The sequence below is a fragment of the Myxine glutinosa genome, chromosome 10 (genome assembly GCF_964187855.1).
Source record: "Myxine glutinosa chromosome 10, kmMyxGlut1.1, whole genome shotgun sequence".
Classification (NCBI taxonomy): Eukaryota; Metazoa; Chordata; class Myxini; order Myxiniformes; family Myxinidae; genus Myxine; species Myxine glutinosa.
Genome location: NC_136270.1, coordinates 8,023,310 through 8,050,535, shown reverse-complemented (window position 1 = coordinate 8,050,535; position 27,226 = coordinate 8,023,310). Strand labels below are relative to the sequence as shown.

Genomic DNA, 27,226 nt, shown 5'->3' with positions numbered 1-27,226 from the left:
ACCACATATCTTCACAAACCTGTTCTCTTTCTCTCCCCAGTGCTCTCATTCCTTTAAATTCTCTCTCGTCATCATCTGCCTACTTTTCATTTTCGTGATTTAAACATCCACGTGCATTATGGAATAAATTATGGTCTCCCACTGTAGCCTTGGAAACTAAAGGCAAAGCTACTAAACTACAAAAACTAAACTACAAAAAGACCCACCTTCCTAAATGGATGATCATCGTCAAGGCCATCGGTCGTTCTTGATTCAATGTCGGTCATGCTCACGATGCGCAATGGAATGAGACATTCGTTGGAATACGCACACTCATAGCACCAGAACAAGATGATCTCCGCCCATGTCGTGGGAGCTCCGCCCATGTGGTGGGAGCCCCGCCCAGACAGCCAACTTCGCTTCAAACGCTGTCGAATAGGACACAAGTACGGCCTGATTACGTCACGGACATAAGGCCACGCCCCCTACCAAACACGCTTTTGCTTTTATTAGGCCTACTTAGTTGCGAAGAAAAAGGTCAACGCCTATTTCTATTTTGGGCAAACTATTGCGAGTTTCGATTAGAAGCGTCATTACCGAACTATTTCAGTCCGAGTAACTGAGTTACGATTTATATTTATATTTTTACATTCCATTAATGTAGCCTACTTGTCATCAATGCCATTGAATATCTTTCTGCTTAGTGACTTCATATTGGAATGTGGATACACATGTATGTTATCCATGATTTTGAAGTTATGTCAAGTGCAGGCTCCACGTGTAGGCTAGTGTAGGCCGTATCAGGTACGTATGTGTATGAAAATGCTCCGTTGAGAAGCAAACAAGTATTTTCAAGTTAAGTTACATAGTTTGTGTTGTAGAAGCAACTATAGAACGTCACTCGGTAGGGCACATACCTCAACCAGGCTGAACAGTTTGTTTTGTATCCCACTGATAGGCCGGATCTGGATTGGGGCCTGAACCAAAATCTAATCGGCTTGTTCTTGTCACCTAACCAACTCATCCACCAAGTTTATTCATAACTCGTCCATAACTTTTTTTAAATATCATGTTATACAGTATATCGCTTTTCACCCGATCTCTCGATGGTGAAGAATCACTTAAAAATTAAATAATTCTTGCAGACCAATCCAGATTCAGATCTTCACCAAAATCGAAAGGATTAGTCCTTTTCACACACACACAACATGTCCACCAAGTTTCGTCCAAATCCGTCCACAACTTTGAGATATCCTGCGATATATAATTTTTGGCCATATCACTCAATGGTGAAGAATCACTTTAAAAAATTCTACTCACTGGATCCGTATCCGGATCTTCACCAAAATCGAAACGATTCTTCCTTGTCACACCCACAACCTGTCCACCAAGTTTTGTCCAAATCCATCCACAACCTTTAGAGATATCCTGCTATGTATTAATGTATAGTTTTTGGCCCTATCTCCCAATAGTGAAGAAAACACTTTTAAAATTCTAGTAGCCGGATCCGGATCCGGATCGTCAACAAAATCTAATCATTTCCTCCTTGTGACATATGCTACATCTCTGCCAAATTTCGTCCGAATCCGTCCACAACCTTTTGAGATATCTTGTTCACAAACTGACAGACAGACAGACAGACAGGCAGACAGGGCCTTTGGGGGCGGAGGCAATGACACTTCAGAATCACACTTTAGAATCACCCTTTATAATTACACTTTAGAATCACCCTTTATAATTACACTTTAGAATCACCCTTTATAATTACACTTTAGAATAACCCTTTATAATTACACTTTAGAACTAGAACGGGCACTCGGTAGAGCGCATACCTTCGCCGCAGCTACTGTTCTGTACTTGGCATGGGAGTGTAGGGAACAGAACAGTGAACAGTTTGGTGCTGATTTCATGCAAATCGGATAAGAATTGACCGAGTTATGACAAAAAACGCACATTTTGCAAGGTCGTGACCCCCCTGACCTTTGACCCGATTGCTCCCAAAATCTAATCAAATGTGTCCCGTATAATAACCAATCATCCCACCAAATTTCATGCAATTCGGTTGAATACTTTTTGAGTTATGCGAATAACATACACACACACACACACACACAGACATACAAATAAATACACAGCGATCAAAACATAACCTTCCGCTTTTGCGAAGGTAATTACCCTTTAGAATTACACTTCAGAATTACCCTTTATAATTACACTTCAGAATTACCCTTTATAATTACACTTCAGAATAACACTTTATAATTACACTTTAGAATAACACTTTAGAATAACCCTTTATAATTACACTTTCGAATTACACTTTAGAATAACCCTTTATAATTACACTTTAGAATAACACTTTAGAATAACCCTTTATAATTACACTTTAGAATAACCCTTTATAATTACACTTTAGAATAACCCTTTATAATTACACTTTAGAACTAGAACGGGCACTCGGTAGAGCGCATACCTTCGCCGCAGCTACTTTTGTTGCCAAAATAAAAGACTACAAGATCTGTGTAGCAAAGCATTTTGGCATTAGTTTCATACAAATTGGACACAAATTGACTGCGCTATGGTAAAAAGACGATTTTGACCTTTTCATGACCTTGACCTTGACCTTTGACCCGATCGATTCCAAAATCTAATCAAATGGTTCCCGGATAATAACCTATCATCCCACCAAATTTCATGCGAATCGGTTGAATACTTTTTGAGTTATGCGAATAACATACACACACACACACAGACATACAAATAAATACACAGCGATCAAAACATAACCTTCCGCTTTTGCGAAGGTAATAACCCTTTAGAATAACCCTTTATAATTACACTTTAGAATAACCCTTTAGAATTACACTTCAGAATTACCCTTTATAATTACACTTTAGAATAACACTTTAGAACTAGAACGGGCACTCGGTAGAGCGCATACCTTCGCCGCAGCTACTTTTGTTGCCAAAATAAAATTTTTGAGGTTGAAATGATCGCGGGAGATTGCGTTATAGTGATGACGTCCTGGATGGACATCTTCTTCTTCAGTCGCGCATAACTTTGAGTGAAATACGATCGAGTTAAAAATAGTCAGAATTTGAGCAAATCTGTTTCATTCGTTTGTTAATATGCCTCATCTATTGTCAAATCTGCAATTATAATTTTTTTTGAGGTTGAAATGATCGCGGGAGATCGCGTTATAGTGATGACGTCCTGGATGGACATCTTCTTCTTCAGTCGCTCATAACTTTGAGTGAAATACGATCGAGTTAAAAATAGTCAGAATTTGAGCAAATCTGTTTCCCAAAATCTAATCAAATGTGTCCCGTATAATAACCAATCATCCCACCAAATTTCATGCAATTCGGTTGAATACTTTTTGAGTTATGCGATTAACATACACACACACAGACATACAAATAAATACACAGCGATCAAAACATAACCTTCCGCTTGTGCGAAGGTAATAACCCTTTATAATTACACTTTCGAATTACACTTTAGAATTACACTTTAGAATTACACTTTCGAATTACACTTTAGAATTACACTTTAGAATTACACTTTAGAATTACACTTTAGAATTACACTTTCGAATTACACTTTAGAATTACACTTTAGAATAACCCTTTAGAATAACCCTTTATAATTACACTTTAGAATAACCCTTTAGAATTACACTTCAGAATTACCCTTTATAATTACACTTCAGAATTACCCTTTATAATTACACTTTAGAATTACACTTTCGAATTACACTTTAGAATTACACTTTAGAATAACCCTTTATAATTACACTTTAGAATAACCCTTTAGAATAACCCTTTATAATTACACTTTAGAATAACCCTTTAGAATTACACTTCAGAATTACCCTTTATAATTACACTTCAGAATAACACTTTATAATTACACTTTAGAATAACACTTTAGAATAACCCTTTATAATTACACTTTCGAATTACACTTTATAATTACACTTTAGAATAACCCTTTATAATTACACTTTAAAATAACACTTTAGAATAACCCTTTATAATTACACTTTAGAATAACCCTTTATAATTACACTTTAGAATAACCCTTTAGAATAACCCTTTATAATTACACTTTAGAATAACCCTTTAGAATTACACTTCAGAATTACCCTTTATAATTACACTTCAGAATAACACTTTATAATTACACTTTAGAATAACACTTTAGAATAACCCTTTATAATTACACTTTCGAATTACACTTTAGAATTACACTTTAGAATAACCCTTTATAATTACACTTTAAAATAACACTTTAGAATAACCCTTTATAATTACACTTCAGAATAACCCTTTATAATTACACTTTAGAATAACACTTTAGAATAACCCTTTATAATTACACTTTAGAATTACTCTTTATAATTACACTTTAGAATAACACTTTAGAATAACCCTTTATAATTACACTTTCGAATTACACTTTCGAATTACACTTTAGAATTACACTTCAGAATAACCCTTTATAATTACACTTTAGAATAACACTTTAGAATAACCCTTTATAATTACACTTTAGAATAACACTTTAGAATAACCCTTTATAATTACACTTTCGAATTACACTTTAGAATTACACTTCAGAATAACCCTTTATAATTACACTTTAGAATAACACTTTAGAATAACCCTTTATAATTACACTTTCGAATTACACTTTCGAATTACACTTTAGAATTACACTTCAGAATAACCCTTTAGAATTAAACTTTAGAATTACACTTTAGAATTACCATTTAGAATTACACTTTAGAATGACCCTATAGAATTACACTTTAGAACTAGAACGGGCACTCGGTAGAGCGCATACCTTCGCCGCAGCTACTTTTGTTGCCAAAATAAAAGACTACAAGATCTGTGTAGCAAAGCCACACCTACGTTGAATTCTGAACATTTTGGCATTAGTTTCATACAAATTGGACACAAATTGACCGCGCTATGGTAAAAAGACGATTTTGACCTTTTCATGACCTTGACCTTGACCTTTGACCCGATCGATTCCAAAATCTAATCAAATGGTTCCCGGATAATAACCTATCATCCCACCAAATTTCATGCGAATCGGTTGAATACTTTTTGAGTTATGCGAATAACATACACACACACACACAGACATACAAATAAATACACAGCGATCAAAACATAACCTTCCGCTTTTGCGAAGGTAATTACACTTTAGAATGACCCTATATAATTACCCTTTCAAATGAACCTTAAGAATTACCCTTTAGAACCCATTAGAATTACCCTTTAGAACCTCTGAGAAACCTTTAGAATTACCCTTTAGAACCCCCTAGGATCCACTATAATTACCCTTTATAGCCCTTTAGAAATATTTAGAACACTTTCGATTTACCCATTAGAACCCATTATAATTACCTTTTAGAACCCATTAGAATTACCCTTTAGAACCCTGTTGAAGTATCCTTTAGAAATATGTAGAGCACTTTCGAATTACCCTTTAGAACCCATTAGAATTACCCTGAGATCCTCTCAGAATAGATTTCCCATCTCCACAGCAGTATGCGGAGTGGCATCATCCTGCTGTCAACCGACATAAGTTGCAAATTTGCGCAAGACATCGCGATCATTCTGGTTTACAGTCGCTGCATTCTTATCGTCAACATCTTCAAATCAAAAGGGTCCAATGATGCCATACGAGCTCATGGCAACCCATGCAGTGAACTTCACACAGTGCAGGGGCTTTTGAAGAGCATGCTTTATCAGGGCATTCACTCCACCAGAAGCGGTACAGTTTTGCTTGCTCACTCCGCCATTGGGGTCACACCTGGAAAACCATACCTGGTCACAATTCAGCTCCATCATCTCATTGAACCACTGACACATGGTTACTCAAGCTGCCTCGTCAGTGTCAGTGAGAGTGTGTTTGACCTGTACTTCGTATGGATAAAGTTTGTTGTCCTGCTTCAGGATCCGAAAGACAGTTGTGTGCGAAAGACCAAGTTCTTGTGAGTGCCGACGAGAAGGTCTTCTTGGATTTTGAGTGACAGATTGTCTCAACGCCGCAATGTTCTCTTGTGAACACCCAGTCTTTCTACCCAATTTATTGAGATCGTGAACAGTGCCTTCTTTCTGGAACTTCTGATATTGTGAAGAATACAGTTCTTGCTGGTGGGTCTCTCACTTTGAAATATTTGTGGTAAATCCACTGAGTCTTGATCACAGACTTTATCTCATGGTACAATTCTACCATTTTACTTCGGTGTCGTACTGTATATGTGGTGAAATTGTCTCCACCAAGGCTTATTAAGCTCGATGGAGAGAATTTTCCAAATTGCTCGAACAAAACCTGAGAAATAAATAATAATTAAAATTAATAATGATCAATAGAGACACAATCCAAATGGTACCAAGACTTGTGCCCGTCGACTTCCAGCAAAGATTCTGCCAAGAAACCCCCTATAAAAAGACACTTCCACATTGGGAACATGAACTCTTTGCAACGGGCAACATAAAAAGATATGCCAAGAACTGGTAGGCCATCAACCAGAGGTCAGCAGTGCGAATTGGTCGAAGAGACTTGTTGCCAGGTCTGACCACGGCCTCAAAGCCCAGATCTATCGACACGTAGCAATTCCCTTCAAGCCTTCGTAAAAGAGATTGTTGTAGAACAGCCCTACTAGACCACCGATGACCTTAAACAGCGAGTGATACTGCCTTTGGTGTCACCCCACAAATGCTCTGGAAAATGTACATGGCGCAAAATTATTCTCTGTAATGACAGTGATGGAGCACAAACGGATCCACTGGACACTTGAGGCTTGTTTCATGTTCTGCAAAACGAGTAATAAAGTAAAAGAGTCGTGAAAATTATGTGGTATAACTTTTATAACCCTTCAGTGAATGAATGAATGATCGTTTTAAGGCCATTTTCCCCGCTCGAGCGGGGGTTAGCCTTGCGGGCCCCATGACAATCATGGTTCCCTGTTTGAGGCAATGTTTTTATGGCCGGATGCCCTTCCTGACGCCAACCCTTGGTCACGCTCTTACGATGCGCAGGGATACGGTGTACCTATTCTAAACCGGGGTACACACCGTGATCATTCATCCCAGCAAGCTGGTACTCAATTTGCCGACCTCGGAAGGATGACAGGCTGAGTCAACCCCCCTGGTGTTAATTCAGCGATCGACCGGGATTCGAACCCAGGATCCTAGGATCCTCGGCTAGCCACCGCTAAGCCTTCAGTGTTGTCAGATAATTTGATAAAAGGCAATGTCACAATTTTTACAATGGGTGTCAAGACATTGTGGCCGCCCTATACATGTCCATTTTTATATTTGTCATGTTTAAAAAAAACTGCCATCGTTTTCACTACCTGAATGTTCTCACTTTATAAACGAAGATTAGAGGAGTAAACTATGCAGGTATCGGTGTGGTAACAAATTTGTAGGGGACAATTTTGGGTCATCGATGAAACTTGACCCCATTTATAACAAAAATAGGGGCAATGACCCTGGGCTCACCTGGCAGAACCAGGTAATCACTTGTAGGTGTGCATGACCCACAGAATATGTAACGGAGAAAGAAAATACCTATTTTGGGGGCAAACCCCTGAGTTATTTAATGCCGTGAATAAACCTTAGTCCATCATGGATGACGATAGTTGTGGTCAAGTTTCATTGAAATCGTGTGTAGTTTCGAAGAAAGGAAATACCTATTTCGGCGTGGGGGGAGGGGTGAGGGAGGGGGCGGTGGAGGGGGGGAGGGGTGGTTAAAGATCCCCACCCCCCCTCCCAACTCCTGTAGACTCCTTCACTGAGCGCAGCTTTTGAATTTATTTTCAAAGCCATTATAAAAATAAAAATAAAACTATTTTAATACCTATTAAATACCTATTACCTATTAAAATACCTATTAAATACCTATTACCTATTAAAATACCTATTAAAAAAAACAAACAAAAAAAAAACCTATTAAAAAAAAAAAAAAACTAAAAAATACCCATTAACTAGACCTATTGGCCAATGTATATTCCAAGTTTCAGCTAGTTTCAAAGTATAGCCCTTGACCCTTGATAGCCCTTGATAGGGCCCTTGATAGGCCGATAGCCCTTGATAGGGCCCTTGATAGGCCGATAGCCCTTGATAGGGCCCTTGATCGCCCTTGATAGACCTTGATAGTCCTTCATAGACCTTGATAGCCCTTGACCTTGATAGCCCTTGACCCTTAATAGCCCTTGACAAAGTATAGCCCTTGAGATATGAGCGCCAACTGGGCGGCCGGACAGACAGACACCAACGTGAATTCGAGGGTTTTCTTAATAAAACTCAAGAATGTGGAAACAAAATGGTGAAATTTGGAACATGTTACCTCGATGTACAAAGCATTTACTTCTGAAATTCGCAGCCGATTTCGACCAGTAGAAGCCGAGAAACTAATTTTCAGTCCCCATGGTAAAGTTGCATACACAGAAACAGTTCCATACAAAGGGAGCGGCGCTTAACGCCTCCCTCGATTACTAGTATAAAGCACGTCAAAATTGGTGGGTTGGAACAGTCCATTCGATGGTGCAGCCTCGTGAGCACATGCCAAAGTCTGAAGCCTCGGCCTATTGTCAGCGGTGCTTATACCTTCTTTATTAGATACTAGGAGTACCCGGCGTTGCCGGGCAGGGAGGGGGCGTGGGGGAGGAGGGAGGCAGGAGAGGGAGGGGTGAGAAAGGGAGTGGAAGGGGATTCATCACCTTTTCGTTGAATACCTGCTGCTGAATGTGCCGTTCATCACGTTTCTGAGTTAAGTGTGATGCCGATCAGGAAGAAGAAGAAGAAGCCTTACTACCAACTTCATACGCTTTCGGAATCGTTTGATTTATTTGTGTTCAAATGCCTGGCGATTGTTTTGTATTTATTTATGCGAATGTGTACTTGTATCTATAACTGTCATTAATGAAAAAAGGCTTAGGCACTATTGAGCGATTTCTTTTATTTTAACCCTCTGGAGTCTACAAGCCGATTATATCGGCTTGTCTCTAATCTTGTCTCTCATGCCTCAAATCTAATAATGTCTCTAATCTCAAATTTGAATGCGGTTAGAGCCAATAAATTTGGCTTTTAAACATTTCGGCGCATGCGTGAAGCCGATAGAATCGGCTTGTAGACTCCAGAGGGTTAAATACCAAAAAAAGAATTTTGTTTTCAAAAATTTTTTTTTTTTTGCCTAAAACACTCCCAGGCACTCACTGATAAACCCTGAAAGTTTGACGAAGATCCTTTCAGCCATCTCTGAGAAAAATGGCGACACAGACCAACGGCTCTCTTATATAGTAGATCATACGGACGTAAATTAACACTCGTTTTACTCTGCGAGCGTTGCACATCATGTCACGTGCAGCGAATTTCACTTCCCTCATCCCTGCGCTTTTTATTTATTGTTTTTTTAATGCTTCTGTACACCACCCTTGAGGCTTGGTTTGCAAGCCACCATCTACAATTCCAATATAAGAGACATAATTACTCTTATAGAAAATGTTTTTCGAGTTAGTTTTATCCTCAAAAATAGACCATAGTGAACACACATTCGTATTAAAAGATTGGTTTTTAAAACCCGACTCAAATTGTCCTTATGAAGGCGGATAGACTTCAGTACAAACACACAAACTGACATTGTATTTCATGTGGTAGATATATTTCTGTATTTCATTTTTAATTATTTTGTAAAAAAAAAATTTTAAACAAAAATTTCACTTTTAAATTTTGTACCTCGTAGTATTGTGTGTAGATGTGACAAAAAAAAAACTCAGTTAAATAAATTTTTAATTCATGCTGTAAGACAACAAAATGTGAAAAGGTCCAGGGGTGTGAATACTTTCTGAAGGCACTGTAGCTCAAAGGATGGCTGAGATATCGCCCGGACAAACAAGAAAGAATGAAAAAGAAAACAAACAAAAGGGGTGAAAACTGAATACTCCCTTTTGGCGCGTCATCGCCGGACCACCTTCGACACTTGTGGGATAGACACAATGCTGTCTATAAACAGCACTCTCCACAATGATTCATCACTCTACATGGATCTTGGAGGTTTCCTTGGTGAAAACTTAAAAGGTTAGTTAGTTGTATGATAGCACCAACATTGGAAGTTTTTGGAAGGCGAACTATTCAATAGCCTCAATAAATGCTTCTCAAGACACAAAAGTTGAACATGCTTCAAAAAGGCAAAATCCCAAATTAATGAGTTTTTATTGTGGGGATTCATTGTAAAACATGAACGATTACTCAAAGCCTTCAAAACAGAACATTCTGGTTCAACATTGCAACTTTGATAACTTGATTGTTTTTACCCGAGACAAAGTATGCATACACAATCTCATTATTGTATATTAACAAAGCCTGGTTAGTTTGAGGGGGGGGAGAGGGCAACAAAAGAAAGATACCTGCATGGTAAACAATGTCACAAGAATGAAAGTCATTGTGGTAGGTATGCAACCATACAATTTATGATGTCACATATACATTTCAGCCAGTCAAGGCCAAGACATGGCTGCCTCCACAGAACGTACAGGAAAGCCCCCAGAGTTAAAGTTCCTGCTTAATTGCACAGTACTTTTACCTTTTGAAATACGTCCGTTTCACGAAACCCTGCTTTAAGGAAGATGCTTCACAATTTTTCCTCGAAGGTCGGAGGGTCTAAGCAGGTTTGGCTCCTAATTCCTCAAATCTTCCTCTGCTTGTGACGTGGGTGTGTTTTGCACATAATGTACTGTCGCCCTTTACGGCGTACAAATTTGCAGTCTTTGCAGCGGCGATGAAGGACTACTCGATCTTTATAGAACGCCCGGGGCTGTGATCCCAGGACTTGCAGGGTCCAGTTAGTCTGGATGGCTCCATGTCCACCATTGTTGTTCACAGCACAGCGGGAGGACAAAATAACGGAGCTTGCAGGGCGGACGGGAACAATGACCGTAGCTGCTGGAGTGAAGGGTTTGAGCAGGCGAGCTGCAGTAAGTCCAAAGGCCCGGAGAGCCATAGGAATGACCTGCACTTCCAGCACAATGCAGGATCTATTATTCTCTAACAACCTGCAAAGATCCTTAACTTTAACCACAGGATGAAGGTGTAAGACACGGGATGCAATATGAGATTCCCAAAGGGGATAATTACACTGCATTCTGCAATTTTAAATCCAGTAAAAACATCAGAGAATGAATATTTCAAAGCACATTGTCGAGAAAAATAAACAAATGAAGAGGGTAAAAATAAATGGCAAACAAATAAAATGTACGCAATAACCAGGAAAGAAAACTAGAGCAATGCGACTGTGTCGCCAAGATGCCTCCTTATAGTCCTACAATGGGTATATGCCCTCGTTCACTGTCCTAAAAATAAACAAGTTTGATTTAAATCCCATCAAAATGACATAGGACCGTAAAAATGTACACTCTGCATATGTATGGGTAATGGGTATGGGGTCACGTTTGTGAAGTTTCGTGTTGATCAGCTAAGGTTCATTTTTCTATCCAAGATGGCTGCCAAAACACGTGACGTACATCATAATTTTCAAACTACATGCAACAGTGGTGTTAGAATTCAGTGGTTCCCAACCTTTTCTATGCCCCACACCCCTAGGAAATATTTGATTAATGTTCGCACCCCCGACAAAAGTAATATCACATTTGAAGATGAAGAGCTCAAATTTTTGAACCACAAATTGAACCACATACAATACTGTGGGTGAACAAATTGAACAAAACAAATTAGATTTTAACTCAGTGCATGAAATGCAAATATAAATTGAGCAATTAGATTCTCATTTATTCCGAAAAAAAATACAAAACAACAACAACAGGCATTTTAAGGCCATTTTCCCTGCAAGAGCAGGGGTGGCCTTGCGGTCCCCATGACAATCTTCTCCATTTTGCCCTATTTTCTGCATCTCCCCTTGTTAACCCCCTTGCCCACATTTCTTCTTCGACCATCTTTAGCCAAGTCTTTCTCGGTCTTCCCCGTCCTCTACTTCCTTCTACATTCATTTCCATCACTCTTCTTAACCAGTCACTTTTATCCTTCCTCAACACATGACCAAACCATCTCAAACTGTTTCTCTTCACAGCATCCATCACAGGCTCTATTCCCATCATCTTTCGCAATTCATCATTTGTCTTCCTCTCTCTCAACGATACTCCACACATCCACCGAACCATTCGCATTTCCACCCTTTCCAGCCTTCGTTGCTGCTCTACGTTCATTACCGATGTCTCGCTCCCATAAATCATAACACTTCTCACACTTGCAGCATACACCTTTCCCTTCAGCTTCAACGACACTCCCCTCCTCGTCAGCACGCCACTCAGTTCCCGAAACTTCTTCCATGCACATCTCACTCCAGCAACCGTTGCCGAGTCTGATCCACCTTCTCCATTCAGCATGTCTCCCAGGCAACAAAATGTTTTCACACCTTCCAGCTACACGCCGTCTCCAAGATCCAACTCAACATTTCCTCCATCTGCAGCCCCCTCTGTGCACACCTTACACTTGAATATAGCTGCCACACTGGTTAATGACCCTCTCAAACCACTACATTTTTGATGAACCCACTCAGCGCACATTGCACATTGAATGGAATTCACTCCGACACCCTTCCTGCACACAGGACACGGCCACTTCCCAGTTCTTTCCACCTCACCACACGCTTTACCACTTGCCATCACCTTCGTTTTTCCGATATTCACCTTCAGACCTTTTGTCTCCATACATTCCTTCCACTTGTTCATCTTCTCCTTCAGTCCATCCATACTTGCTGCAATCAACACCAGATCATCTGCATACAACAACTCCCACGGTAAACCCTCCTTTACGCTCCGAGCCAGCACCTCCATCACAGCTTCAAATAGTAGTGGACTTAGTACCGACACCTGATGCACTCCCACCTTCACCTCAAACTCACCACTGTTCCCGTCCTTCGTCCTTACAGCTGTGCGTGCTTTTGTACATTGCCAACACTACTCTGATCAACCATTCCTCCACTCCTAACTACCTCAATGCCCATGTCACTTCTTTGCGTGGAACCCCATCGAATGCTTTCTCCAGATCAACAAACCGAAGAAACAACTTCTTCCTCTTCTCCATGTACTTCTCCTGCAACTGCCTTACAATAAAAAGCACGTCTGTCGTTCCTCTTCCTGGCATAAATCCAAACTGCATTTCATCGATCTTCACTTTCTTCCTTATCCTCCTCTCCAACACCCTTTCCAATACCTTCATTCCATGCTCCATTGCTCCAATAACTTTATCGCTCGATACGAGCCGCATTGCTTTTATCGCTTCCTCAACTTCCTTCTCAGTTATCTTCTCTGTCGGTCCTAACACTGGGTTACTCTCGATGTTGCCGTCCCATTCATTCTCTGCATTCAACAGCATTTTCATATATCTCTTCCATCTTCCTTTAATTCGATCTGGGTCCACAACGATTTGTCCCACTTCATCCTTCACGCAACTCACCCCCATCACATCACACCTCTCTTTCGCTATCTGCTTTGCAATCCTGAATACCGCTCTCTGACCCTCTTCCGAATCCAAGCGTTCTCCGAACATTTTCCTAAATGCCTCCTGCGCCTTTGCCACCTCTGTCTTTGCAGCCTTCTTGGCTGCCTTATAACTTTCATGCTCTGCCTCTTCTGCCCCTGTACCCTTCGCCTTTTGCCACTCCTTGAACTTCTTCCTCTTTTCGTCAATCCTCTTTCCAACTTCATCATCCCACCACCATGTTTCTGAGTGCCTCGGTGGTCCTTTAGTCCATCCACATACCTCACCAACGGTTCCCAACAGACTATCTTTCATTGCCATTCAACCACTTTCAAGCTCAACCACATCAGCCTCTGCCATACTCAGCCTCTCTTTTAATGCCTCCCTCACAGTCACCTCTTTCAACCTCCACACCTTCATTCTCGGTTTGTACTTCACCCGCCGAGCTCTCCTCGCACCTTTCACCCTTATGTCGCAGACAACCAAGTGGTGCTGTGAAACAGCCTCCTCCCCCGGGATCACCTTTGTGTCCCGGAGGTGCCCCCTATCTCGCCTACGCACCATCAGGTAGTCAACGGTTGTCGTCGACCCACCTGACGTGTATGTAACAAGCTTATTATCCTCTTTCTGGAACTGAGTATTACAAATCAACAAACCAGCTCCATCAGCAAACTCCAAAATCCTTTCACCTTCTCCATTTCTCACACCATATCCGTAACCCCCATGAACTCCCTCAAAACCATCCATGCTCCATCGTACATGTCCATTTAGGTCTCCTCCTACCACAACAACTTCCTCATCTTTCACGTTTTCCATCAGCTTCTCTATCGCACACCAGAACTTGTCCCTCTGTTCATCGCTCCGACCGACCTGCGGAGCATATCCCGAGATGACGTTCACCAAGAGCTTTCCAATCATCATTTTCACCATCATCAACCTTTCACTCACTCTAATCACACTCACCACACTGTCTACAAACTCCCCAGAAAACAGGACACCAACACCATGCACGCCTTCCGGACACCCTTGCAACACAAACTTGTATTTCTGTCCCTGCCTACCCTTCACCATTCTCACACCACTTCCCTTCCATCTCGTCTCCTGCACACAACATATTGTAGCGACCCATGGGTCCCCCAAAGCTCGAGACCAGCAACAGAATCTCCTGGCCCAAGCCGGTGACGTAACCGGCGGCCAAACCGCGGCGCCGAGGTTATAATCCTTTGCACCTGTCGGTCACATGACCACCAAAGCGTGCCTCGCCTGAGAGGCGGGGCTTTGGTTCTGATGTATGCTTTTTGGTTTGGATATATATATATGTGAACCCGATAAACGGGCTTTCAGAGTTCCCGAGATGATTATACAATAAACATCTTCTTGGACGAGTTTGTGTCTTGTCCGTCACTTCGTCCGTCTCATGCAGGAGCGCTGCTCCTTCACTGGTGACCCCGAGTTTACGACACGCGATGGACACGGCAGTGTCCCTCAAACTGCCCACTTTCTGGGAAGCACATGCCGCCGTCTGGTTCGCTCAGGCGGACTCCCAGTTCGCCTTGCGTGGCATTACGGAGGACACCACGAAATACCATTACGTGGTCGCCGCGCTCGGCTCCGTGACCACCACCCGCTGCCTGAGCCTCCTCCAGAGCCCGCCCGCTGACGGCAAGTACGACGCCATCAAGGCACTTCTTCTGGGCGCTTTCGCCCTCTCCCCGGCTGAACGCGCACGACGCCTGCTCGACCTTCCTGAGCTCGGCGATACGCGCCTGTCCGAACATATGGACTACATGCTCGCGTTGCTCGGCGAGCATCCCTCGGATTTCCTTTTCCAAGAGCTTTTTCTCCGCCAGCTCCCGGCCCAGGTCCGGGTCGCCCTGGCAAGCACAACCATCACGAACCCCCGCGACCTCGCCAGGGAGGCCGACAAGATCGATTCGGCAAGCCAGCTCGTCGGAGCGGCGAGCCAGCTCGTCGGGGTGGCTGCCCGGAGCCCACCCGCCGCCCAGTCGGCGCCCGCGGCGCAGTTTCCCGCCCACCCGCCCGCGACACAGCTTCCTTCCCGGAGGCCGCCGGGCCGGCGCGACTGGCAGCGGCGACGCCGCGTCGCCCGGTCCCGACGCGTCGACCAGAGCCCCCGCCAGACTCGGCCTGGTGTTATTTCCACGCCAGGTTCGGGCGGCAGGCCCGATCATGTCGACCCCCGTGCACGTTCGGCAAGTCGGGAAACGGTCGGGCCGGCGCTCACTACCAGCCATGAGCGCCGGCCGTTCCGGAAACCTGCTATTCATCGCGGACCAAGCGTCGGGGCGGCGTTTTCTCTGCGACACCGGCGCTCAGCTGAGCGTCATTCCCGCTTCGGCGGAGGACAGGCGGGCCGCCATTTGCGGCCCCTCCTTAATCGCGGCCAATGGCTCCGCCATCCGCACCTTCGGCCCACGCACCGTCGCCCTCCGCTTCGGCAGCCAGCTCTTTCGCTGGGAGTTCGTGACGGCGGACGTCCCCATGGCTTTGCTCGGGGCCGATTTCCTTTGCGCCCATGGGCTGCTGGTCGACGTTAAACGTCGGCGTCTCGTCAACGCCGAAACTTTCAGCTCGCTGGCGTGCGCCTTGAGCCGTTCCGCGCCCACCGAGCTTTCCTGCGTCCTCCCGTTGGCAGACGACTTCGCGCGTGTCCTCGCAGAGTTCCCGGCCCTCACGTGACCGACGTTTTTGGCCGTCGCAGTGCGTCACGGCATCGAGCATCACATTCCCACTACGGGCCCGCCGGTGTACGCCCGAGCTCGCCGTCTCGACCCAGCCAAACTCGCCGTCACCAAGGCCGAGTTCGCCGCGCTGGAGTGCCTCGGCATCGTGCGGCGCTCCGACAGTGCCTGGGCCTCGCCGCTGCACATCGTACCGAAGCCGGGGGGCGGATGGCGGCCATGCGGCGACTACCACCGCCTCAACGACGCCACTACCCCCGACAGGTACCCCGTCCCGCACATCCAGGATTTTTCCACCCGGTTGGCGGGGCGGACCATTTTTTCAAAAGTGGACCTGATTCGGGGGTACCACCAGGTGCCCGTCCGCCCGGCCGACATCCCGAAGACGGCTGTTATTACACCTTTCGGCCTCTTCGAATTCCTCAGGATGCCCTTCGGCTCCGGATATTGGGAAGATTACACAGGTATTGATATTGGGAAGATTACACAAGTATTGATATTGGGAAGATTACACAAGTGTTGATATTGGGAAGATTACACAAGTATTGATATTGGGAAGATTACACAAGTATTGATATTGGGAAGATTACACAAGTATTGATATTGGGAAGATTACACAAGTATTGATATTGGGAAGATTACACAAGTATTGAAATTGGGAAGATTACACAAGTGTTGATATTGGGAAGATTACACAAGTATTGATATTGGGAAGATTACACAAGTATTGATATTGGGAAGATTACACAGGTATTGATATTGGGAAGATTACACAGGTATTGATATTGGGAAGATTACACAAGTATTGATATTGGGAAGATTGTGCAGGTATTGATATTGGGAAGATTACACAGGTATTGATATTGGGAAGATTACACAAGTGTTGATATTGGGAAGATTGTGCAGGTATTGATATTGGGAAGATCACACAGGTATTGATATTGGGAAGATTACAAAAGTGTTGGTATTGGGAAAATTACACAAGTATTGATATTGGGAAGATTACACAAGTGTTGATATTGGGAAGATTACACAATTATTGATATTGGGAAGATTACACAAGTATTGATATTGGGAAGATTACACAGGTATTGATATTGGGAAGATTACACAGGTATTGATATTGGGAAGATTACACAAGTGTTGATATTGGGAAGATTGTGCAGGTATTGATATTGGGAAGATCACACAGGTATTGATATTGGGAAGATTACACAAGTGTTGATATTGGGAAAATTACACAAGTATTGATATTGGGAAGATTACACAAGTGTTGATATTGGGAAGATTACACAAGTATTGATATTGGGAAGATTACACAAGTGTTGATATTGGGAAGATTACACAAGTATTGATATTGGGAAGATTACACAGGTATTGATATTGGGAAGGTTACACAGGTATTGATATTGGGAAGATTACACAAGTGTTGATATTGGGAAGATTACACGGGTGTTGATATTGGGAAGATTACACAGGTGTTGATATTGGGAAGGTTACACAGGTATTGATATTGGGAAGATTACACAAGTGTTGATATTGGGAAGATTACACGGGTGTTGATATTGGGAAGGTTACACAGGTATTGATATTGGGAAGATTACACAAGTGTTGATATTGGGAAGATTACACGGGTGTTGATATTGGGAAGATTACACAGGTGTTGATATTGGGAAGATTGTGCAGGTATTGATATTGGGAAGATTGCACAAGTGTTGATATTGGGAAGATTACACAAGTGTTGATATTGGGAAGATTACACAAGTATTGATATTGGGAAGATTACACAAGTGTTGATATTGGGAAGATTACACAAGTATTGATATTGGGAAGATTACACAAGTATTGATATTGCGAAGATTACACAAGTGTTGATATTGGGAAGATTACACAAGTGTTGATATTGGGAAGATTGTGCAGGTATTGATATTGGGAAGATTACACAGGTATTGATATTGGGAAGATTACACAGGTATTGATATTGGGAAGATTACACAAGTGTTGATATTGGGAAGATTACACAAGTGTTGGTATTGGGAAGATTGTGCAGGTATTGATATTGGGAAGATTACACAAGTGTTGATATTGGGAAGATTACACACGTATTGATATTGGGAAGATTACACAAGTGTTGATATTGGGAAGATTGTGCAGGTGTTGATATTGGGAAGATTACACAGGTATTGATATTGAGAAGATTGTGCAGGTATTGATATTGGGAAGATTGTGCAGGTATTGATATTGGGAAGATTACACAAGTGTTGATATTGGGAAGATTACACAAGTGTTGATATTGGGAAGATTACACAAGTGTTGATATTGGGAAGATTGTGCAGGTATTGATATTGGGAAGATTACACAAGTATTGATATTGGGAAGATTACACAAGTATTGATATTGGGAAGATTACACAAGTGTTGATATTGGGAAGATTGTGCAGGTATTGATATTGGGAAGATTACACAGGTATTGATATTGGGAAGATTACACAAGTGTTGATATTGGGAAAATTACACAAGTATTGATATTGGGAAGATTACACAGGTATTGATATTGGGAAGATTACACAGGTATTGATATTGGGAAGATTACACAGGTATTGATATTGGGAAGAATACACAGGTATTGATATTGGTAAGATTACACAAGTATTGACATTGGGAAGATTACACAAGTATTGATATTGGGAAGATTACACAAGTATTGATATTGGGAAGATTACACAAGTATTGATATTGGGAAGATTACACAAGTGTTGGTATTGGGAAGATTGTGCAGGTATTGATATTGGGAAGATTACACAAGTGTTGATATTGGGAAGATTACACAGGTATTGATATTGGGAAGATTACACAAGTGTTGATATTGGGAAGATTACACAAGTATTGATATTGGGAAGATTACACAAGTGTTGATATTGGGAAGATTACACAAGTGTTGATATTGGGAAGATTACACAAGTATTGATATTGGGAAGATTACACAAGTATTGATATTGGGAAGATTACACAAGTATTGATATTGGGAAGATTACACAAGTATTGAAATTGGGAAGATTACACAAGTGTTGATATTGGGAAGATTACACAAGTATTGATATTGGGAATATTACACAAGTGTTGATATTGGGAAGATTACACAAGTATTGATATTGGGAAGATTACACAAGTATTGATATTGGGAAGATCACACAAGTATTGATATTGGGAAGATTACACAAGTGTTGATATTGGGAAGATTACACAAGTATTGATATTGGGAAGATTACACAAGTGTTGATATTGGGAAGATCACACAAGTGTTGATATTGGGAAGATTACACAAGTGTTGATATTGGGAAGATTACACAAGTGTTGATATTGGGAAGATTACACAAGTGTTGACATTGGGAAGATTACAGAAGTGTTGATATTGGGAAAATTACACAAGTATTGATATTGGGAAGATTACACAAGTGTTGATATTGGGAAGATTACACAAGTGTTGATATTGGGAAGATTACACAAGTATTGATATTGGGAAGATTACACAAGTATTGATATTGGGAAGATTACACAAGTATTGATATTGGGAAGATTATACAGGTATTGATATTGGGAAGATTACACAGGTATTGATATTGGGAAGATTACACAGGTTTTGATATTGGGAAGATTACACAAGTATTGATATTGGGACGATTACACAAGTATTGATATTGGGAAGATTACACAAGTATTGATATTGGGAAGATTACACAAGTATTGATATTGGGAAGATTACATAAGTATTGATATTGCGAAGATTACACAGGTATTGATATTGGGAAGATTACACAAGTATTGATATTGGGAAGATTACACAAGTATTGATATTGCGAAGATTACACAAGTATTGACATTGGGAAGATTACACAAGTATTGATATTGGGAAGATTACACAAGTATTGATATTGGGAAGATTACACAAGTATTGATATTGGGAAGATTACACAAGTATTGATATTGGGAAGATTACACAGGTATTGATATTGGGAAGATTACACAAGTATTGATATTCGTAAGATTACACAAGTGTTGATATTGGGAAGATTGTGCAGGTATTGATATTGGGAAGATTACACAGGTATTGATATTGGGAAGATTACACAGGTATTGATATTGGGAAGATTACACAAGTGTTGATATTGGGAAGATTACACAAGTGTTGGTATTGGGAAGATTGTGCAGGTATGGATATTGGGAAGATTACACAAGTGTTGATATTGGGAAGATTGTGCAGGTATTGATATTGGGAAGATTACACAAGTATTGATATTGGGAAGATTACACAAGTATTGATATTGGGAAGATTACACAAGTGTTGATATTGGGAAGATTACACAAGTATTGATATTGGGAAGATTACACAAATATTGATATTGCAAAGATTACACAGGTATTGATATTGGGAAGATTACACAAGTATTGATATTGGTAAGATTACACAAGTGTTGATATTGGGAAGATTGTGCAGGTATCGATATTGGGAAGATTACACAGGTATTGATATTGGGAAGATTACACAAGTGTTGATATTGGGAAGATTACACAAGTGTTGATATTGGGAAGATTGTGCAGGTATTGATATTGGGAAGATTACACAGGTATTGATATTGGGAAGATTGTGCAGGTATTGATATTGGGAAGATTACACAGGTATTGATATTGGGAAGATTGTGCAGGTATTGATATTGGGAAGATTACACAGGTATTGATATTGGGAAGATTGTGCAGGTATTGATATTGGGAAGATTACACAAGTGTTGGTATTGGGAAGATTGTGCAGGTATTGATATTGGGAAGATTACACCGGTATTGATATTGGGAAGATTACACAAGTGTTGATATTTGAAAGATTGTGCAGGTATTGATATTGGGAAGATTACACAGGTATTGATATTGGGAAGATTACACAAGTGTTGATATTGGGAAAATTACACGTGTTGATATTTGGAAGATTACACAAGTATTGATATTGGGAAGATTACACAAGTATTGATTTTGGGAAGATTACACAAGTGTTGATATTGGGAAGATTGTGCAGGTATTGATATTGGGAAGATTACACAGGTGTTGATATTGGGAAGATTACACAAGTATTGATATTGGGAAGATTACACGGGTGTTGATATTGGGAAGATTACACGGGTGTTGATATTGGGAAGATTACACAAGTATTGATATTGGGAAGATTACACAGGTGTTGATATTGGGAAGATTACACAGGTGTTGATATTGGGAAGATTAATAATAATAATAATAATTCATTTATTTTGTATAGCGCTTTTCCAGAAGCCCAAAGGCGCTTTGACAGAGTGGAAAACATAATGCATAACAATACATGAAAACAACAATTGCAAAAAGACAAGAATCAAGAAAACAAACAGCAGCGATATACGGCATATATATAAGACAAGAATCAAAAAGACAAGACAAGAATCAATAGGGAAATATTTAAAGCAAAAGGAGGGAGAAGGAGAAGAGATAGTCAGGGGTTAAATGCTGTGGGTTGAATGTTGAATGCAGCGTTGAACAGGTGGGTCTTTAGTGATGTTTTGAATGTGGTGAGTGAGGAGGAGTCTCTGATGGTGTGAGGTAGTGAGTTCCAGAGGGTGGGAGCAGCGATGGAGAAGGCCCTGTCCCCCCAGGATCTGAATTTGGTCCGGATGGAGGGGGTCAGGAGGTTGGTACCAGCAGAGCGGAGGTTGCGGGTGGGAGTGTGTCTGGAGAGGAGGTCAGCCAGGTAGGATGGGGCCAGGTTATGGAGGGCTTTGTATGTCAAGAGGAGGATTTTGTACTGGATTCTCTGGGGGATGGGGAGCCAGTGAAGCTTGTAAAGGACGGGGGTGATGTGGTCACGGGTCCGGGAATGAGTGAGTAGACGGGCAGCGGAGTTCTGAATGTATTGGAGTTTATTGGTGATTTTTGAGGGTGAACCATAGAGGAGGCTATTGCAGTAGTCCAGACGGGAGGTGATGAAGGCGTGGATGAGGGTTTCTGCAGCCGTGGAGGAGAGGGATGAGCGGAGACGGGCAATGTTTTTCAGGTGAAAGAAGGCTGACTTTGTGATCTGTTTAGTGTATTTGTCGAAGGAAAGGGTTTGGTCAAAGATGACGCCAAGATTCCGGATGTGAGGGGAGGTGGATACTGGGATACCGTCGATGTTGAGGGCAAAGTTATGGGTGGATTTTGTGAGCGTTTTTGGGCCAATGATGATTATTTCAGATTTATCACAGTTAAGCTTGAGGAAGTTGATTTGAAGCCAGGATTTTATTTCAGTGATGCAGTTTGTCAGGATAGAGTGGGTGTCGGTGGAGACGGACTTGGTGGAGATGAAAAGCTGGATGTCATCGGCGAAGCAGTGGAATTGGAGACCATGACGGCGGATTAAGTGACCGAGCGGGGACAGGTAAAGGATGAAGAGGAGGGGGCCAAGAACTGAACCTTGGGGGACACCTTGGGGGAGGGGAGCAGTGGGGGATTTGCAGTTATTGATGGAGATGAACTGGCATCTGTCAGAGAGGTATGATTTAATCCAAGAGAGGGCAGTGCCGGTGACGTTAAAGGTGGATTCAAGTCGGGTGAGGAGGATAGTGTGATCGATGGTGTCAAAGGCAGCGCTGAGGTCGAGGAGGACGAGAATGTTGAGGTTGCCAGCGTCAGAGGAGAGGAGAAGGTCGTTGGTGATTTTGAGGAGAGCAGTTTCAGTACTGTGGTTGGAGCGGAATCCGGATTGGAATGTTTCATACAAGTTATTGGCAGAGAGATGATGTTTGAGTTGAGTGGCTACAGCGCGTTCCAAAACTTTTGACAGAAAGGGTAGGTTGGAGATGGGTCTGAAGTTGTTTAGGGTGTCAGGGTTTAGACCAGGTTTTTTTAGAATGGGGGTAACAGCAGCAATTTTGAGGGAAGGTGGGACGATGCCTGTAGACAGGGAGGAGTTTATTGTTGCAATGATAAGTGGAGAGAGAGCAGGGAGGGAGGCTTTGACAAAGCTGGAGGGGATGGGGTCAAGAGTGCAGGTGGCAGTTTTCATTCCTATGAGGAGTTCAGAGAGGTCAGTAGGAGAGATTGGGGAGAACCGAGACAGGGGATGGCAGGACAAGGGGGGGCAGGTGGTTGGAGGGGGAGCGGGTGCGGCGGTGGTCAAGCTGTTGTAGATGTTGTCAATTTTGCGTTGGAAGAAAGAGAGGAAGGAGATGCAGTTGTCTACTGTGAATGACTGGGTGGTGGTGTTCAGGGGGCGGAGGAGTTTGTTTATTGTCGAGAAGAGTGCTTTTGGGTTTCCGGAGCCAGAGTGGATAATTTGAGAGTAGTAGGCAGAGCGGGCGCGGGAGAGGGCATCTTTGTAGTGTTGTATGTGGTCCTTGTAGGCTTGGGAGTGAACTGTGAGACCCGTTTTATTGCGGAGTCTTTCAAGTTGGCGAGCACGAGTTTTCATCAGGTGGAGTTCAGGGGTAAACCAGGGAGCAGAATGGGTGAAAGAAACTGTTTTGGTTTTTACAGGCGCAAGCTGGTCAAGGCAGGAGGAGAGAGTGTGGTTGTAGTAGTCAGTGAGGTCGGAAGGGGTGTGGAGGTCAATGAAGGGAGAAGTGGACATTTTTTCAGAGAGGGTGGATGAGAATGAGGTAGGTGAAAGAGCGTTTAGCTTACGGAAGTTGATTGTGCGATAATGCCTTGGTGTTGGGGCGGGGATGTTGATGGTCAGAGTGATGGCTAAGTGGTCAGAGAGGGTGAGGTCGGAGCCATAGAGATGGTGCAAATTTAATCCAGTGGAGCAGACAAGGTCCAAAATGTGACCACGGATATGGGTAGGAAAGTCGACATGTTGAGTGAGGTTAAAGCAGGTGAGTAAATCAGTGAAGTCAGTGGTTATTGTGGAGTCAGTGGAGTCCATGTGGATATTGAAATCACCAAGGAGGAGGATTGAGGGGGAGAGGGAACATAGCTGGGTCAGAAAGTAGGAGAAGTCAGACAGGAATGATGGGTGTGGTTTGGGAGGGCGGTAGACGACAGCCATGACTGACTGCGTGTGACCAGAGAGTTTTAAAGCCAGGTGTTCAAATGATGGAGCAGATGAGATGGAGATGAGGTTGGTCTTGATGTCTTGACGGTGGATAACGGCAATTCCACCACCTCGGCCCTCCGAGCGTGGTTTATTGACGTAGGAATATCCATTGGGTGTGGTGAGGTTGAGTGTGTAGTAGTCCAGAGGTTGTTGCCAGGTTTCGGTGAGACAGAGAAAGTCCAGTTTGTTATCCAGGATGTATTCGTTCAGGATGAGGCATTTATTGTTGAGGGACCGGGTGTTGAACAGGGTGAGCTTGATGTTGTTTTGAACAGCAGGGATGAATTCAGGTGATTTAGCCAGGGTTAATTGTGCAGGTATTGATATTGGGAAGATTACACAAGTATTGAAATTGGGAAGATTACACAAGTGTTGATATTGGGAAGATTACACAAGTATTGATATTGGGAATATTACACAAGTGTTGATATTGGGAAGATTACACAAGTATTGATATTGGGAGGATTACACAAGTATTGATATTGGGAAGATCACACAAGTATTGATATTGGGAAGATTACACAAGTGTTGATATTGGGAAAATTACACGTGTTGATATTTGGCAGATTACACAAGTATTGATATTGGGAAGATTACACAAGTATTGATTTTGGGAAGATTACACAAGTGTTGATATTGGAAAGATTGTGCAGGTATTGATATTGGGAAGATTACACAGGTGTTGATATTGGGAAGATTGTGCAGGTATTGATATTGGGAAGATTACACAAGTATTGATATTGGGAAGATTACACAAGTGTTGATATTGGGAAGATTACACAAGTGTTGATATTGGGAAGATTACACAGGTGTTGATATTGGGAAGATTACACAGGTGTTGATATTGGGAAGATTGTGCAGGTATTGATATTGGGAAGATTACACAAGTGTTGATATTGGGAAGATTACACAGGTGTTGATATTGGGAAGATTACACAGGTATTGATATTGGGAAGATTACACAAGTGTTGATATTGAGAAGATTGTGCAGGTATTGATATTGGGAAGATTACACAGGTATTGACATTGGGAAGATTACACAAGTGTTGATATTGGGAAGATTACACAAGTATTGATATTGGGAAGATTACACAGGTATTGATATTGGGAAGGTTACACAGGTATTGATATTGGGAAGATTACACAGGTGTTGATATTGGGAAGATTACACGGGTGTTGATATTGGGAAGATTACACAAGTATTGATATTGGGAAGATTACACAATTATTGATATTGGGAAGATTACACAGGTATTGATATTGGGAATACTAGGGCATGCCCGTACTATATCTATATCTAAAATTATATCCCCCCCCTCTATTTACATGAAATGGTTTGGTCCAAAGCGAACGGCTTGCGAGTACGGTGACAATCCCCCCCCTCTATTTACATGAAATGGTTTGGTCCAAAGCGAACGGCTTCGGAGTTTGGTAAAGAAATCGCCATAGCGTGCCCAAACGCGCAGGAAAGCGAAAGAATCGCAAATTTAAGGAAATGCCCGTACTTCCGTAAGGAAGAGAAAAGAAATGAAAAGGAAAAACATTCCAAACCGCGAGGGAAAACAACACGGCACGTCGACACAACAACGTGTCCTGTGATTGGCCGTACGTCGCTGCCAGTAGCTGCCCCCAAAAAAAAGCTTTCACCGTCCGGCGACTGAATTTAAGGGGAAAAATAAAACGCTCTTCGCTTAAAACAACGCCCTTCGCTCTGACTGAATTGGGACAATGTTTTTATGTTTTTAATTGAATTACTATCCGTAATGGCGCACGCTCTCACGGGAGCTCCGGAAGGTCGTATATCGCAGTTACGATGAATCGCAAATTAGTTTTTATTAGTTTTAAAACATAGTTTAACGCCAACATAGCGCCAACATAGTTTGCAAACGTGAAATAAATGAATACGCTCTCAAATGTGCCGTCCGAGGCAGAGTCTGTTCGCCACGTTCGGCACACGTGATAGCTCGCTGCTCTCTGATTGGTTGAATCGTTTTTTGGACATAGCTCGGTAACTGCTTGTCCGATTAATTTCAAACCTTGAAAAGGCACATCCTCGGGTCCCCAGCAATATACCTGGCAAGTTTCAAGTATATCGGACCGGTAGTTGTCGAGAAACAGCGGTCACAGACAAACATACATACAAACATACAAACATACAAACATACAAACATACACACAGAGATTGCTGGAATTATAGATAGATTACACAAGTATTGATATTGGGAAGATTACACAATTATTGATATTGGGAAGATTACACAGGTATTGATATTGGGAAGATTACACAAGTGTTGATATTGGGAAGATTACACAAGTGTTGATATTGGGAAGATTACACAGGTGTTGATATTGGGAAGATTACACAAGTGTTGATATTGGGAAGATTACACGGGTGTTGATATTGGGAAGATTACACAGGTGTTGATATTGGGAAGATTACACAGGTATTGATATTGGGAAGGTTACACAGGTATTGATATTGGGAAGATTACACAAGTGTTGATATTGGGAAGATTACACGGGTGTTGATATTGGGAAGGTTACACAGGTATTGATATTGGGAAGATTACACAAGTGTTGATATTGGGAAGATTACACGGGTGTTGATATTGGGAAGATTACACAGGTGTTGATATTGGGAAGATTGTGCAGGTATTGATATTGGGAAGATTGCACAAGTGTTGATATTGGGAAGATTACACAAGTGTTGATATTGGGAAGATTACACAAGTATTGATATTGGGAAGATTACACAGGTATTGATATTGGGAAGATTACACACGTGTTGATATTGGGAAGATTGTGCAGGTATTGATATTGGGAAGATTACACAGGTATTGATATTGGGAAGATTACACAAGTGTTGATATTGGGAAAATTACACGTGTTGATATTTGGAAGATTACACAAGTATTGATATTGGGAAGATTACACAAGTAT

General features: G+C 42.0%; 2 protein-coding genes across 5 annotated transcripts in view; both read right to left on the bottom strand.

The window, feature by feature from the left end:
• LOC137434253 (rhophilin-2) overlaps nt 1-403 on the bottom strand; it is an 83,139-nt gene extending 82,736 nt beyond the window's left edge. For both annotated transcript variants that reach the window (XR_013624663.1, XM_068127075.2), the window contains exon 1: nt 207-403. Coding sequence is in view for 1 of the 2 variants with exons in the window: in XM_068127075.2 (XP_067983176.2) it covers nt 207-365 (159 nt within the window). In the remaining variant the exon portion in view is untranslated. The remainder of the gene's footprint in view (nt 1-206) is intronic.
• A 9,792-nt stretch (nt 404-10,195) lies between these two features.
• Nucleotides 10,196-27,226, bottom strand: part of LOC137434254 (uncharacterized) — a 140,631-nt gene continuing 123,600 nt past the window's right edge. For 2 of the 3 annotated variants that reach the window (XM_078785319.1, XM_068127077.2), the window contains one exon: nt 10,196-11,010. The gene's annotated coding sequence lies outside the window, so the exon portion shown is untranslated. Of the gene's footprint in view, nt 11,054-27,226 lie in introns of all 3 variants that reach the window. The other variant, XM_068127078.2, reaches the window with a different exon arrangement.